This window comes from Belonocnema kinseyi, chromosome 5 (assembly GCF_010883055.1).
Source record: "Belonocnema kinseyi isolate 2016_QV_RU_SX_M_011 chromosome 5, B_treatae_v1, whole genome shotgun sequence".
Taxonomy (NCBI): domain Eukaryota; kingdom Metazoa; phylum Arthropoda; class Insecta; order Hymenoptera; family Cynipidae; genus Belonocnema; species Belonocnema kinseyi.
This window is the reverse complement of record NC_046661.1, coordinates 78,470,325-78,486,871: the sequence shown is the minus strand read 5'-3', so window position 1 is coordinate 78,486,871 and position 16,547 is coordinate 78,470,325. Positions and strand designations below refer to the sequence as shown.

The following is a 16,547-nucleotide window of genomic DNA, read 5'->3' as shown; positions in this document are numbered from 1 at the left end:
GTATATGATGGTCAAAGGGTTGACGGAACCAGAATATCTGCAAAAAATAAAAAAGGAAGAAAAATGGAGTAGGGTTGTACGGTTCAGAATGGGAGAAGGAGAATTTATGAAGAATTTATGAATTTATGCAGAGTATGTGGATACGAAATGGAGTCATGGGCACATGTATTAGAGAGATGTACAGGAGAGGAAGAGGGACAATTGAGTGTGGATGAGTGTGTAAGATGGATCTTGGATGGTAGTGGACAGGGAGTGATGTGGATGAAGAAATTGGATGAAGTAAGGGAAAGCAAGGGAGTAGGGCAGAGCCAAACGGGTGATCCTGAAAAGGGACAGTAAAAAACGAAAATTGTTTTCAATATCGTGGAAAATGCATTTTTTTTTATGGTAAGAGGAAACGGAAGCCCTGGAAGCTCGCTCATTTTAGGAATTAATATACATACATACTTTCATAAGCCCAAATGAATAATATTTTCTTCCGATATGAAATTTTTTTTTCATCTTTCTGAATCATTTACAATCTCAAATATTTAAACTCTTATTCAAATTTTTTTAAATCTTTGTTAAATTATTTCAAAATATTTCCAATCTTTCTAAAATTACGCTGAAATTTTATTATTCTTTTGAAATCTTGAAATATTTCTTGAATCTTCTCCAATATTTTTAATCTTTGCAAAGTCATTTTAATATTTTCATTTTTTGCAAAACGTTTTAAACTATTTGCATATATTTTTAATCTTTGTAAAGGTATTCTAACATATTTAAAATCTTTGTGAAATCATTCGGAATCGTTCTGAAATTTTTTTTAATACTTGAAATACCTTGTAATATAAGTTATTTCAATATGGTTTTTTTTTAGAGATTTAAGAGGAGTGCCTACGAAATAAAACCATGCTAATAAATTTAATTTCCAACCCACCTCCACCATCCCCGCAGCGCCCTAATATGACCCAAAAATAAAACAAAAACTACATTTGTATGTATTATTGTTACTTTTCCCAAAAAATGTAAAAAGTAATCGGATTTTCTGATTGAATTATAATTGTTTGTCATTGTTTGGAGTAGTAAATTTTTCTAAAAACATGATGTAATTATTAAACAATTAATCATTGTTTATTTTCAAAAATTCAAAAAATGGATTCAGAGATGTCCACTTTTTTCAAATTGGTATCATATGCTACTTTTTGTTCAATAATTATATAATTTTATTACATTTCTGATAATGTTTAACAATTTTATATTTCTTGAAACAATTTTTATTTGATCAAGGACTCATTTGCCGATAACTAAATCAATGAAATAAAATAGAAGACATAGAATATGGTAAACGCATTCGTTGTATAGACTATACAGTCATAAAAGGAATCTTACGTGTTTTAATAAATTTACTTTTTCTAGCCATCGAAAAAAACTGCTTGAGCAAATATAGATTGTTTAAACAAATAGAAATTTATTAAACAATAAAAGAAATGTATGAAAATTATGTAATTATTCAACAAAACGTAGCATGTGATACTAATTTAAAAAGAAAGTTGATATCTCTGGCTCAATTTTTAGAAATTTTGAAAATAAATAATAAATAATTATTTAAATAATTATATGTTTTTAGACAAATTTAGTACTTCAAACAGTGATAATTAATTGCATTTCAATCAGAGAATAAGGTTATTTTCTTACATTTTTTCGGAATAAATAATTGTTTAAATAATGTAAATTTGTTTAAACAATTGGAAATTGTTAAGAAAGTCAGGGAATATATTCAAATTGTCCATGAGTAAATGTTTGTATGAAAAAGACGACGGAAATTGCTAAAAAGTAACAATAATACGTAAAAATGTATTTTTTTAATTTTTGGGTCATATTTGGGGCGCTGCGGGGAGGGTGGGAATGGGTTGAAAATGAAAATTATTAGCACGGTTTTATTTCGTAGTCACTTCTCTTAAATCCCTTGAAATACTTGGCTCGTTTCGATGAAACTCTGGAACATGAGTTCAATTTTTCGAATATTGTAAATTTCCCCATGTTAATTAAATCGGATTTTGAAGTGCCCGTTGCAGGTGTTAATATTTGAATTTCGAAAAACAAAATATTAGGGATTTTCCTTTTCTGAAAATGTCTTGTCCTCTAGAGTGAAAAAAATTTTGCGATGCATTTTTAGACCACCCTAGTGTATGCCATATTGAAAGAACTTATATTACAAAAGTATTTCAAGTATTGAAAAGGATGTCAGAACGATTCCGAATGATTACACAAAGATTTAAAATATGTTATGATATCTTTACCAATATTAAAAATATATGCAAATATTCTTTAAAATGTTTCACATATTACATGTTTCAAAAAGATAAAGAAAATGTACCAATAATTTAAAACATTTCACAACAAATGCAAATATTAAAATGATTTTGCAAAGATTAAAAATATTGGAAAAGATTCAAGAAATATTTCAAGATTTCATAAGAATAATATAATTTCATCGTGATTTCAGAAAGATTGGAAATATTTTGAAATGATTTGACAAAGATTTAAATGATTTTAAAAATATTTTAAAGGATTTCAAACTATTTCCGAAGAACAATTATTTTTTAGTGATAGAAACTGTAGTCTTGACACGTAGAACATTATTTTTTAGTGATAGAAACTGTAGTCTTGACACGTAGAACAGTCTTATTTTTATGATGAAATTTTAAAAACTGTTACCATTTTTAAACTCATCAAATATTCAAGAATATTTTTTTTTTAATTCTATAACTCAATCGCATAGAATAACTAAAAATAATTGTATAAACTACAAGATTCGCTTTTCAAACGTTGCGAACAAATGTGTGTGTGTGTGTGTATATTCTCTTTTTCTACAGGCCAAAAATATTCAGCGTTATTCAACTGTTTTAGTTTAAATGGGCTTTAGCACAATGGCGCCATTCAGCCATGAACGCGAGTTTCGAATTGTTTCGAGTAATATCGAGACAAATTCGAGAAATAATCGAAAATGGCGCCATGAGTTTTTTTTAATAAAATTAATTGGATCCAATAATCAAATTGCCCTTTATTATTTTCAGCATGGGAAGACGTGATGAAAGAAATGCCAGCGACGACAGCAACAGGACGTGTTCGTTACTACAGTGGACAGTGAAATTCGTCGCGAAATCTTGAAACTAAAAACAAAAAACTATAAACTCAACAAAAGTGCTTTAAAAAGAAAAAACACGTCTTCAAAGAGTCCGCCGACTGAACGTTAGTGTGTAATTAATATAATTGCAATTAAGTGCTTCGGGTCGGAAACCGGAACTTAATCTGGTGTTTCCTAAAAACACTTCTAAGTCGATTGTACAGGTGAAAACGCGAAAGAAGAGGAATAAATGATGAAAAGCTAAGAGAGAAGAAATACACAAGTATCTAAATAAGTAAATATTCTGGGCCCTCAAGCCAGTTTTATTTATCAATGAAGACGAAAATATAAATACAGCGATCAAATATCGCCTCCTTTACACTCTTGATTCAAATCCTTCGCGTTGAATCAACGAAAGTCAAGTGGCGCGCAATGAGTGCCTCAGGTAGTAAAAAAAAAAAACTGTATATAAAAGAGTGAAATAGTCGAAGCGTTTTAGAGCAGCTACTGCTCTCGGGTACTTGCATCCTCAAAATCTAAAAAGATCCAACCAACAAAAACAAAAAAAGCCAATGGGAAATAAACAAAACAAAAAAATAGATGAAAAAACAGACTCGCACTTTAAAGTCTCTAAATTTGCAAAATAATTATAAATCCGACTCCCAAGGAGTGCCCAGCCAATCAAAATTCACTGTACAGTTGTCTGGATTTTGAAAAATATGAAGTCTAGATGCAGAGAGGATGCGAAATCCAGAAAGAAAATCTACTAGAAGTCATGGAGTGAGTGGCGAATAAAAATGTAGAATGAAAAATGTAAATACTGAAGCATCCCCCGTAAACTCTAGAACTCGAAATTCTAGTTTGCTCGCGAGCTGGATTACGCTTAGATGATTAAGAGGAGGAGGGATGAGAAATGGGGAAGGAAAATTTCAAGACTTGGTTTCTTCTGGTTGTGTGGTGTCTGTAAAAATAGAAGAAGAGAAAAAGATTCGACGAGAGATTGAAAGGAAGAAGAAAAGTGAGAGAGAGAGAGAGAGAGATATGTTGACTTTTTGTGTGTCGGTTCGTGTGAGGGTTGCAACGTTTTTACACAGACTCGCTTATTTAAAAAAAAAAATAAATAAATAAGATGTAACTTACAGCTAATTCTATGTAAAGATCATCATCCAAGATATGTTCTTGTTGTTGCGAGCGTAAGAGTGTGTGTGCGAGATACGAATGATATTGTAGATTTGTCGTTGCTCTTGTCCTTCTCACGATTGCTGTTCGAACTTGAAATTTATATTAATTGAGAGTGCATGTATGTACATATCGCGGGAAAAAGCTAGACTCTTTCGTTGTTAGAAAAATGCTTCAGCCGAGTGGATGGGACATTCATTTCGTTTGTTTTTTGCAAATTAAAAACTAAAATCGGAAAAGAGGTAAGTTGAGGAGAATGAAAAGTGAGATCGGATTACTTTTTTCAATTCAAAGTTCATTCGCGATTTCTGAGGGAACAAAATTTTGGAAACTCGAATCTCGTAATTTCGTTGGTTTGTCTCTGACGACGAAGAAGAAGATAAAGAAAGAAATGAAATAATTTTCTTTTCTTTTTTTCTTTCTTTTTTATCGCGTCCGAAGATCAGGGAAAAGAAAGAAACCAAATTTTATTTAGCAGCATCTTATTTTAATATTTATTTTAAACTTTTTAAAATTGCATGTTGATTATTATTAATATTATTAATTACTGCTATTAGTGAACTAATATAAGGATCGTTTTGGCCAACACAGTTACGAGATTGGAAGTGGGGTCTCTCGTTCTCGAAATATTTATTGTGTAAAAAATGTAGAATGCCAATCGGAAGCCCGCTGGATGGGAAGTATCGAGTATTTTCTTTTTTTCTTTCGTGGGGGTAAAAACCGGTGTTTTGAAGCAAACAAAAAAGAAAACATAATGAGGGTTATCAAGTGTTCTTCCAGTATGTAATAATACAATTTGTCAGAGTCGTTCGAAGTTCGAACAGCAATCTCAAGGGACGTCAAACTATGAAGAATCAACTAAAAATGAGGATCCGCTTTTAAAGGCGATTCCTCAATAAGCTTTGCTCAAACATTTCGCAATCCTGGAACCCAGAATTTGATTTTGCAATTTGTATTTATTGAAATGCTTTGGAATTTCGGTTAATTTTTTTAATTTCCCCAAATTTCATAGCTTTCCAAGTTCTAGTTGAAAAAAAAACAATCATTTCAATTTTTCGGTGGTCTGGGGATTGCGACGTGATTGCCTTGTGTCTGTTTTAGTATTAACGCTAATTAATCGTAAATTAATTTAAATTCGCAACTCTCTAATTTCGTGTCGATTTTCTCTCCGGAGACTCGAAACTCGAAATACAAGCAAGGCCTCGCTTTTCGGCCTTTGTTTTCAGTTTTTGCCCGATCCTGCGAGGCCTTAAAAATAAAAATTCGATTCGGCGGTACAGCTTCGAGAAAATCTTAAGCTACGAAATTTTCGTTTTTATTACAGACTTACTTTACTAAAAGGAAAACAAAAAAAAATAGAAAAAAAACAACAATTTTATCGCCGAGGTACGCTATTTATTTTTATTTTTTTCCCAAGGAACGGCCTGGAGCTGTTTTCCGTTTTCTTTTTTTCGGGGAGAGAGAAAAAAAATAGGAAAGGATTTTTACTGCCATCAAGAAGAAAGTCCGCTTTTTTAATCTAATAGTAAAAGTCATTGCACAGTTATTTTTTCGCGTACATTCCCGAAGATTCACGGAAAAGAGGCCGAATTTGTTTTCTTTTTCTTTTGTGATTTCGAGAGTCGCGGACTGTAAATTGATAAATTTAAGGTTAAGAGATCGGTTCGTAATTCTTATTTTAAGAGATCTCTGACTTATTTTCGTGCGGGAAAGACGCCAGAATTTTTATCCGAACGACTTGTTTTGGGAAAATTTAGTTGTCAGACTTCGGATGAGAATTCAAAAAACGCGCCTTTGGTGATTTAACTTCCCGGGCATTAAAAATCGTTGAAAGGTTTTTTTTCTTCCGCATCGATTGACAAGTTAAGGAACGGTCCGATTAAAATATTATTATTTTCTATTTTGCGACCGAAAGGTTTATTTCATTGAAGAATGCAAATTCCGATTTGAGTTGTTTGTATTTTGATTAGATTTCTATTGAAGTAAAACGAAATTTTAATCTATAGTTGAATACAAAAGAAATCAAAAGTGAATTTGGTTCTCTAATTGGATAAAAATGAAAGATACTTAAGAATAATTCTCCTATTGTAAAAGTATAAAATACTTACGTAAATGAGAATGTAAAAAGAAAAGACAATAAGTTTTTCAGCTTCGTTCGCAATTCGATAAGAAGTCGATTTTTCGGAGAACCCATTTCTTCCAATTTAGTCTGAGTTTTGGCATTTCGGAAAAAAAAAAGATCGTGGGGGCTAATAATAACCGAGTAAAAGACGATCTCAATCCTAGCCTTTGTACAAGTGTATCTTTACTTTGTTATTCATGTAAAACACTCCACGGTTTTGTATATATAACTATATAAATGATTTCTATGTATACGGAGGAAGGGCAGTCTGTGACGTTTATTAATTATTAATTATTATGATGGCTATCGTCAAACTATTCGATGACTATTACTATTATTAATATTATTATTATATGTTATTATTAGATATTATTTAAAGAAGAACCTATCATTATGATTAATCGAAGAATTGGGGGGGGGGGGAATAAGCAAGAGTGTGAGCTTCTGTATGTTTGTGTGTGATAAATCTCTGTGTACGTGTGCGAAATAAATTTGTTGCGAGAGGCTGTACTGCCCGGCTGAGAAATACACGAAAGGATATTGTTGCCAACTTTTAGTATGTTGCCAAAGTCCCTTTGTGGGTTTTTAAAAAGCGATCAGTTTAAACAAAAAACAAAAAAAAAAGAGTGCACGACTCCAATTGTCCAATTGAAAAGTACCAATTTTTACGAAAAAGGAATGCTAAATATTTGCGGTTTTGTGATTTAGTTTAATTTAGGTCGTTTTTAAAATTATATAGCGGAGGATTTCGAATTTCAATTAAGATGAAAAAAAGAAGAAAACGAAAAAAAAGCCTGAGAAATTAATTTTGAAAATATTTTTTATATATTCCTTGCATGGCCATAAAACGAAGAAAAAAATCGATATTTTCGAGACGTGCATTCGTTTCAAATTTGGATCGCAGTATTCGTGGGTTTTGGATTTTCGGTAATCGAGCAGCCTGTAGTGAAATTTAATTATAAAGTTTGAAAATAATATGAATCCCCTTTTTTTATTTCAATTTTTGATTTATTTTTTAGGGAGGCTGGATTGACCGAATGTGCAAAACTTGACGATCACTTAATACTTTGTTACTAATATTTAAAAAAAAAGAAAAAGAAACCTCAGAAACCAGCAAAGCAGACGAAATATGAGATATTATAATTATATCGACCACAAGAATGTGTTGTATAAGGACAAAAAAAATGAAAAGAAAAATATGTTAACGCTATTACAGAAACGAGAAAAGAGAGACGTTCTTCTTAATTAATGGTGTAAAATGGAAAAGAAGTCGAGTAGACTCTACCGTCTTTTATTTTTTATTTTTGGCTTTTAAGCTGTTCTTATCTGCGACAAAAAAAGCTTTGCGTACGGTACTGTGATATGTCGCTGTTTATTCATTTTTGTTGCACACGTTCAAATATAAATGCCACTATCATGTCGGAAGCAACACTGTTCTGCGATTATAGAATTAGAAAAATTGATGAAAAAAGTCGAAAAAATCAAGGGAAAAGTATGGAGGATAAAAATAAAATATGTCATTATTATTAACGAATTACGCAAGTCTTATGAAGACTTTTTTTAGTTTTGGATTCGTCAATGCGCTAGAACAGTTCCTAAGTTCACGCCAATCCTTGTCTGGATTATTATTTAAATTGAAAAAAAAGGATGAATAAATAAATGCTTTCACAACAAAGAAAAAAAAGAAGATTATTTTATTATTGAACTTTTATTACAGGATATATTATTCATTTGAAAAACCTGGAAATGTAAGGACATTTTGTTTGGAGCCGGAAATCTTTCGAACTTTTAAAAATGTTTTAAAAAATGTAAGAATAAAATAAAATAGGAATATATATATTTTTTTGTAAATGTAACTTTTAAAGTACTGGATTTATACTGATCTAAATCAAACATCTTTTTATCATTTTTAATTTCTAATTTTTTGTTTTGATTATTTAAATTCATGCACCTAATTATGTTTTTAGTATTATTAATTTATTAAGTCATTCGATGATGATAATGAATAAATTTAAGAATATGCTTTAATTATTTGTCAAAAATTCCCAAATTAAACAACGATAGTAATTTTATACGGAATAAGACGGGTTTAATCACAAAATAGTTGAACTATCAACTATAACAGATCATTTTTCAACGAAACAGTGGAATTTTTCACCAAAAAATTTAATTCTCTATATAAAAAGACAAGTTTTTAACCAAATAAATGAATTTTTAACCAAGAAGATTAACAGGGTGGCCGCTGGACCGGGAAATGACTGATTTTTTTTGTTGACCGGAAATTTTACAAATTTTTATAAGATAAATATGTCCACGTGCAATTTCTGGAAGACTTGAACAAATAAAAAATTTAAGTCTTTAATGTTGAAAATTTGGGAGAAAAAACATTTTTATGCAATAAATAAATACATTTTTTTTTAATTTATCCGTACTTAAAGAAATAAAAAGTGAACAAAAGCGATTTGATAAAACGATTTTAAACCAGTTTAAAATTTAAGAATTTTCAGATTTTAATGTTAAAACTTTAACGGTTACAATTTGAAAGCCTTAGTCATTAAACAAATGTAAAGGTGTGACTGAAAGTGTTTAAACTATTTTCAACTTAAAAATTAGACTTCGTTTAAAATATTCAAATTGAAATTTTTAATTAAAAAAAAAAAAAAGAATAATTATTGAATATTTAGCAATATTTGAATTTTTATTTAAGACAAGTAAATTGAAACCAAATATTTAAAAGTAAAGAATCATTAACTGAATTGTTTGACATAGAAAACCTAGAATCGTTAAAACTTTGAAGAACCGTTAACCTTTAAACGTTAAAATTTTAATTGTTGTATTTGAAAATTGCTTGATTTATAAGTGAAATTGAATATGTTAATTTTTAGTTAAAAGTGTTATTTTACGACAAAAAGAGTTTCACACAATAGTTCAATAAAAAATATAAAAATTTAGTTTCTGTTTCAACCAAATTTCATTTCTCAACTAAAACAGATTACTTTTTAACATAAAAATGTGGCATTTTTAACAAAAAAGTTTAATGTTTCTTGAAAAAGAAAAGTTTTTCAACAAAATACATAAATCTTTAACTAAATGGTTGAATTTTTAACCAAGATTTTCTTGCATAAAATACGAATTTCAACAAAATACATAATTTATTAACAAAAATTAATTTTCTGCAAAAAAATTACAACAAAAAAAATAAGTTTCCAACAAGATAGTGGAATTTTTAACCAAATAGTTTACTTCTTTAACCCGAAAATTTGAATAATTTTTTACAAAAAAAAAAGTTGTATTTTCAACAAACAAGTAACTTGAAATTTCTATGAAAAGAGATTAATTTTCAATGAAAAATATTTAATTTTTACACCAAAAAGACTATTTTTTCACTAAAAATATGAATTTTCAACCCAAAAATATGATTTTTCAAAAAAAGATGAGATTTCTACGAAAAGAGATGGCTGCTGGACCGGGAATTTTCTGAGACCGGGAATTTATTTCTTTGCCGGGAATTTTTACAAATTTTCAGAAGAAAAAACTGTCAAAGTTCGATTTCAACAGTTTCTAAAATAATTAGTTGAATTGATATATTTTTCAATTATGATATCATTCAGTTTACGATGCTTTATTCAAAAATATTTTACTTTAAAAATTCTTAATTTTGGATTTTTATTTTTAATCGTATATTTTCTTATATATATTTATATTCGTATATTTATATTTATAATCGTATATTTTCTTTTTAAATAGTTTAAACATCCTTGGAAAGCTTTAAAATTTTATTTCAAAATTAAAAATCTTTCAATTTTCCTAGGAACATTAAGAAAATGTTTTATTCTTTTTAAGCCTTTCACAATTCTTCAAAAGCTTATAAATTTTTGGTTCGAAATCTGCAAAAATCTACATTTTGTTTTAAATTAGGTTGTGGGTATTTGCACCTAAATTTCGGTATGAATAGTCCGATTTTGTTGGTATACACAAATTAATTTTGAATCATTTTAAAACTTCTAAATATCTCTTATTTTACTCTAATTTTTCTACAATTAATAAATGTTAAATTGTTACTTACAGTTCCAAAATTTGAAGGATTTTTTTTATTCGCAGGATTTTCTAGAAGTTTTAGGACAAATTGAATTAACTTTAGAAGTTATGTAGATGTTTTGAAATAATTTCAAACATAATTTTGAATTTGAATAAATTTAAAACAAAGACAAATTTTAAAGAAAAGTATTGAACTTCTAGCCAGAAAAGATTTTTCAGCCAAGAAAAAAAAGTCAATTAAACTGTTGAATTTTTATCCCTAAAATATGTATTTACAAAAAAAAAAATTAATTTTTAACCGAATAGTTGACTATACGACCCTAAAATGTTATCAATTTTCTCCAAAAAATTGGCATTTGGAACCAAAAAACAGATTATATCTCGAGGATTAAGTTTCTACAAAACAATATACTTTTCAACCAGAACATTAATTTTCAACAAAAAAAGATAATTTTTAACCAGATCGTTGAATTTTCTACAAAATAGTTTAATCCTCCACCAAAATATGTAGATGACATTTTTACCAAAAGAGATGACTTTAATAAAAAAAAATCATCTTTAATGTATAACCAATCAATTTGCAACCAATTAGTTGAAATTTCAAGCCAAACAGTGAATATGTATATTCTACACAACAATTGAATTTTTAACCCTAATATATAAGTTTTCACCAAAAATTATAAAATTTCTATCAAATGAGATGATTAAAAACAATACTTTTTAACAAAAAGCTTAATTTGCAACCAAATTTTTTTATTACCAAGCTAAAAAACGAATTTTCTACCAAACAGTTACCTTTTTGATGAAAAATAATTTAATTTCTATAAAAAGAGTTGAATCTTTAAAATAAAAAATACGAATTTTCAGTAAAGAAGATTCTTTTTAACCAAATAGTTCATTTTTTCAGCAATCCCACTGAAAAATTGTGAGACAAGATAACAAAACTAGTTTTGAAACATTTTCTGACTTTAAATAGGGAAATGGAGAAAATTAATTTTTGAATTTGTTTTCTGGTAGAAAGGAGCAAAAATCAAACTTAATTTTTATCTGCGTGTAAAAAAATGACGTCCACTCAAATGAAAATACTACATTTTATAAATATTTTTTCCGAAATTCTTTTTCTACTATAACACAGTAAAAAACTAATTGTTTAGCTACTTGTTCAAATTTATATATTTTCGCACTTTGGGAACATTTGATTATGCTTATGTTTAGCTTTTACTTTCTGAATCAACTTACTTTTTGTAAGTTACTTTCAGACAAAAAATGAATAAATTTCTTCTCTTCTAATTAAAATGATTTATAAATGAGAAAATAATGATTTTAGTTCAATTTTCAGAACTAGTAGCATCTTTTTTATGTTTCTTTTTAAATGGGATGGAAAATTTAAATAATTTCAAAACTGTTTAAATTTAAAAAATAACATAAATTAAAAAATTATTAAATATTGTTAATAGATTAAACATATCGATCTTTCACAATTCTTAAATTAAAAAAAATATAGTAATAAAATAATAATTTTTTTTTTAGGAATGGTGTTTCAATTTATCCTAAATTAAATTAAATGTTCGCGGTATTTATTATCTGCGTGGAGGCAGATTCAAAGATGCGCAAAAACCAAAGTTCTAAAATGGCCGCCTGTATATTTTTGTGAAATATTCTCGGATTCAATAAACTGATTTACGCGTGTTATTTTGCACCGGAATCCTTTTTTGTTTTACATTAAAGTGATCATTCATATTTCCAACAATTATGAATGACAAACATCAAAATGGATTATCTGTGAGTTTCTTTCAACCATTTCTCTAGACATTGAGGTTATGTTTTTTAGTTATTGTCAATAAAAAGTAAAAAACTTCATTTTTTACTTACAATTCTTAAATCTTACTGTCAAAATGAATGATATTTTTATGACTTTGTAGCTTTGTAGTTTTAACTTGAAAATAACTTTTTTTTGTAAGTTTATATAACAAAAATGTCTATTTCATGGTTGTTACTATTTTTTGGTTTGTTCGCTAATTAGTTCACTTTGATTTGATAACAAATTTGATTGGTAAAATGATTATTAAAGGAATTTCATTTAGCTGAAAAAATACTCACTTGGGTTTAATTATTAATTTTGCTCGACTTTAAACAAAAAGGTCAACAATCGTAATGTTTTTTTCTGGTTGCAATCATTTATTTCTGTGACTGCGTAATTGGGTGGTCCAAAAGTGCATGAGAAAAATTCTTTTTTCGAATTTTTATGCAGATTGCCCCAAATTTTTTCGAATTCATACAAAAATAAATACTTTTTTTTTATTAATATATAGAGGTTCCGCAAGCCCCATAAGAAAAACAGATTCTTAAATTTTTGACATTGCTTTGGCTTTTCGGTTATAAAGAATAAATAAACATTTTTTAAACAATCTCTTTCGTTTTTGTAAACACATTTTTTTAAATGAAAATAATATTTGAAATATTCTTCAAAAATTCTATATGGTTCATATTAAATGTAAATTTTTCTCTCATAGTTTAAACAATCATCTGTTTTGGTAGAAATTTCATCTTTTTTGATAAAAAATGCAACTCTTTTGATAGAAAATCAATCTGTTTTTGTGAAAGATTTAAAAATATTTTGCTGAAATGTTATAAATTTAGTTGAAAATTAACAGTTTTTGCAAGAATTTATATATTTGGGATAGTAACGGTTCTTTCTTAAAATTTTAACTTTGCTTTGGCTTTTTAGTTATGAATAATAAATAATCATCAGAGAAAATTTTGTTTCAAAGAATTTCTTTTTTTGTAAATATATTTTCCTGAAACAAAACATACATTAGAAATATCCTTGAAATTTGCTATTTTGATCGTATTAAATGTCAATTTTCCTTGAAGTAGTTACTGAGAACGTTTTTGTTCAAATTAATATTAATTTTTATTATTTTCTGCTAACTGTTAAGTCAAAGAAAAGTAAAGTCTAGCATTATTTAAGGAGAGTATTATTTAAAATAACAATAAATAGTTCAAAGCATTGCTCACCGTAAATTGAATTGATTCTTTCCTTGCTCTAACTGAAAAGTTGAAAACAAGTGGAAAATTGCGTTAAAAAACCGCTACTTTCTAACTTTATTCTAAATGAAAAATGCTATAAACCATAATTATTAATTGAAAGAAATTAAATTATTTATTAATTAAAGCATTATTCAAAGAGAATATTAAAAAAATAATAATAAATTGCTTAAAAAATTCTGTTTGTTAATTTGAATTTATTACGATTTCACTCGAATTGAAAAGTGGACATAAAGTGGAAAATTTTATTTAAAAAACTGCAACTTTTTAGCATTATTGTAAGATGATGTTGTTAAAAATAATAATGAATGGTTTAAATAATGATTTTTGTTAAATTTAGTTGATTATTGCTTCGCTCTATCTTAAAAGTTGAAAATAAGTTGATAATTTCGTTGAAAATGGTTTAAATCAGTAATACATTTTTTTCATAATATCGCGGAACCTCTAAATAACATCTAAAAAAAAGCATTTATTTTTTTGTGTATTCGAGGCAATTTGCGAGTTATATACATATAAGTTCGAGAGAGAAAAAATTGGACCACCCTACTGCATAAAATATTATTGTAAAAATAAATAAATATATAGGAAGAAAAATGAAGTAAATGTAAATTCATTAAAATTGGATTCTATGATCCTTTACAGAGAGAAGAAATTGCAAAGCAATTTGTGCTACCGGAAAGAAAGAGTAAAATCGCAACTCTCTTGAAACAAGATGGACAAGAATATTGTATTTGCCGCAGTTCCGATAGTTCTCGATTTATGATGTAAGTCAATGATTTATTTACATATTTAGTGCATGGAATAATTATTTTACGTTTTTCTATGATTATAAACATTTTTATAATGGAATTGGATGTTAAATCTTTAGAAATAGAAATAGAAATTTAGTTTCACTTCTTATTTTTAAAGTGGCTGCGATGCTTGCGAAGAATGGTATCACGGCGATTGCATAAATATAACAGAAAAGGAGGCAAAATATATCAAACAATTCTTCTGTGTCGTAAGTATTTTAACTTAACAATAAATAATATATTCGCTCTCGTTACCCTTTCCCCTCTTTATCCTTTTTTTAGGAATTTAAAATAAGTTCCTTGTTTTGAAGTAACTTCCCCATTTTTCTCGTTTCTTCGCTTAAATGCGACCTGAATTCATCAAATCCAATAAGAAAATTCAAATATTCTTGGTTCTAAAGTCTACTATTATATTTTTTGTTCGGAATTGATATATTTTGGTTAAATATTTTACTATTGCCTTAAAAATTTAATTATTTTGCTGGAAATTAAAGTATTTTGTTGAAAAGTCATATTTTTTGGTCGACACTTGAACGGTTTTTTGTTGTAACAGTAACAGTTTTTTGTTGAAGTTTAATAATTTTTGTGATATGGATCTTTTTTAGTTACAAAAATGGTCTTTTTTGGTTTAAAACTAAGCTTGTTTTGAACTTTTCGTTTTTTTTTCAAAATCCAATTATTACAATTTTGGAGAATTCAGCTTGTATGTGGAAATTTCTGTCTGATTAGAAATTCAACCATTTTGTCGAAAATTAAACTATTTAATTTCAATATTTTGATTTTTAATAATTAAAATATTTTATAGAAAGATTTCTTTTTTTTTAATTTAACAACTAAACTTTTCGTGGAATTTTTTATTGAAAATGAAATTTCTTATTAAAATTTTTTTTCGCTTATAAAAATCAACTGTTTGCTAAAATGATGGACTTTTTTTGGAAATTGAACTTTTTTGTTGAAAATGTAATTATTTTGTTGAAAATTAAAGTATTTTGTTAAAAAGTAATATTTTTTGGTCGAAAATTTAACTGTTTTTTGGTGCAACAGTAACAGTTTTTTTGTTGAAGTTTAATCATTTTTGGGAAATGGATCTTTTTTAGTTACGAAATTGGTATTTTTTGGTATAAAACTAAGCTTGTTTTTTTTTTAACTTTTCGGGTTTTTTTTTCTTTCAAAATCAAATTATTACAATTTTGGAGAATTCATCTTATATGTGGAATTTTCCATCTGATTAGAAATTTAACCATTTGGTCGAAAATTGAATTCTTTGGTTGAAAATTAAAGTATTTGGATAAGATTTGAAACTTTTTTTTGCAATTTTTGATTTATATTTAAATATTTTATGAAAATACTTCTTTTTTTTGTAATTCAATAATTACACTCGTCGTGGATTATTTTTATTAAAAATGAAATTTTTAAATTAAATATTCATTTGTTCGGGTTTAAAAATGGACTGTTTTCTAAATTGTTGGACTTTTTTGTTTTGGAAATTAAACTTTTTTGTTGAAAATGTAATTATTTTGTTGAAAATTACAGTGTTTTGTTAAAAAGTCATCCTCTGTTTGGTCCATCCAAGTTTATCAATTTGGATTTAAAATTAACTATTTTGTTGAAAATTCTATAGTTTCTTGGTTGAAATTTAATCATTTTCTTTAAATTGATTTTTTTCTCTTTTATGGATAAAAATGCAACTTTTTGGTTGAAAATGAACTATTCGTTGAAATTTACAATTTCAAAGTTTAACAATTTAGAGGAACTTTTTCTCTCTCTTTACTGAAACTCTTAGTTTGTTGAAAATTCATCTGTTTGGTTAAAAAATTCTTCTTTTGGATTTAAAAATTAACTTTTTTCTAAAGTTTTTGTGTTTCTTCTTTGCAAATTCTACTATTTTGTTGAAAATTCCACTATTTTGTTAAAAAGGTTTTTTTTCTCGAAAATTCAACTGTCATACTTTCGTCTTTTTGAAAAGATGTTCATACTTTCGAATTAAAACTTCAATTCTGATTGAAAACGCAACAGTTTTTATTAGAAATTTAATGATTTTCGTTAAATTAATCTTTTTTAGTTCGAAAATTTGTATTTGTTAGTGGAAAACTAGTTTTCTTGTTTTGAATTTTCCTTTTTTTTTGTCTCAAGATTCAAATGTTTCATTGGAAATGATTTTTTAAATTTTAAATTCAAATCTTTTCGCTCGAAAATACTATTTTGATAACAAAGTTTCTTGTGTTAAAGATCAATTTTTTTTGCTGGAAATTTAAATTTT

At 27.2% G+C, this 16,547-nt stretch overlaps 2 protein-coding genes across 6 annotated transcripts in view; both read left to right on the top strand.

Annotated features, from left to right (window-relative positions):
- Positions 1-8,085, top strand: part of LOC117172348 (microtubule-associated protein futsch) — a 90,847-nt gene extending 82,762 nt beyond the window's left edge. For all 5 annotated transcript variants that reach the window (XM_033360166.1, XM_033360167.1, XM_033360164.1 and 2 more), the window contains one exon: positions 3,060-8,085. In XM_033360166.1, the coding sequence (XP_033216057.1) occupies positions 3,060-3,133 (74 nt within the window). In that variant the 3' untranslated portion in view covers positions 3,134-8,085. The remainder of the gene's footprint in view (positions 1-3,059) is intronic.
- Positions 8,086-12,081: 3,996 nt separating this feature from the next.
- Positions 12,082-16,547, top strand: part of LOC117173160 (CXXC-type zinc finger protein 1-like) — a 23,716-nt gene continuing 19,250 nt past the window's right edge. Inside the window, exons 1-3 of the mRNA XM_033361572.1 lie at positions 12,082-12,230; positions 14,139-14,260; positions 14,406-14,496. Coding sequence (XP_033217463.1) covers positions 12,201-12,230; positions 14,139-14,260; positions 14,406-14,496 — 243 coding nt within the window. The 5' untranslated portion in view covers positions 12,082-12,200. The remainder of the gene's footprint in view (positions 12,231-14,138; positions 14,261-14,405; positions 14,497-16,547) is intronic.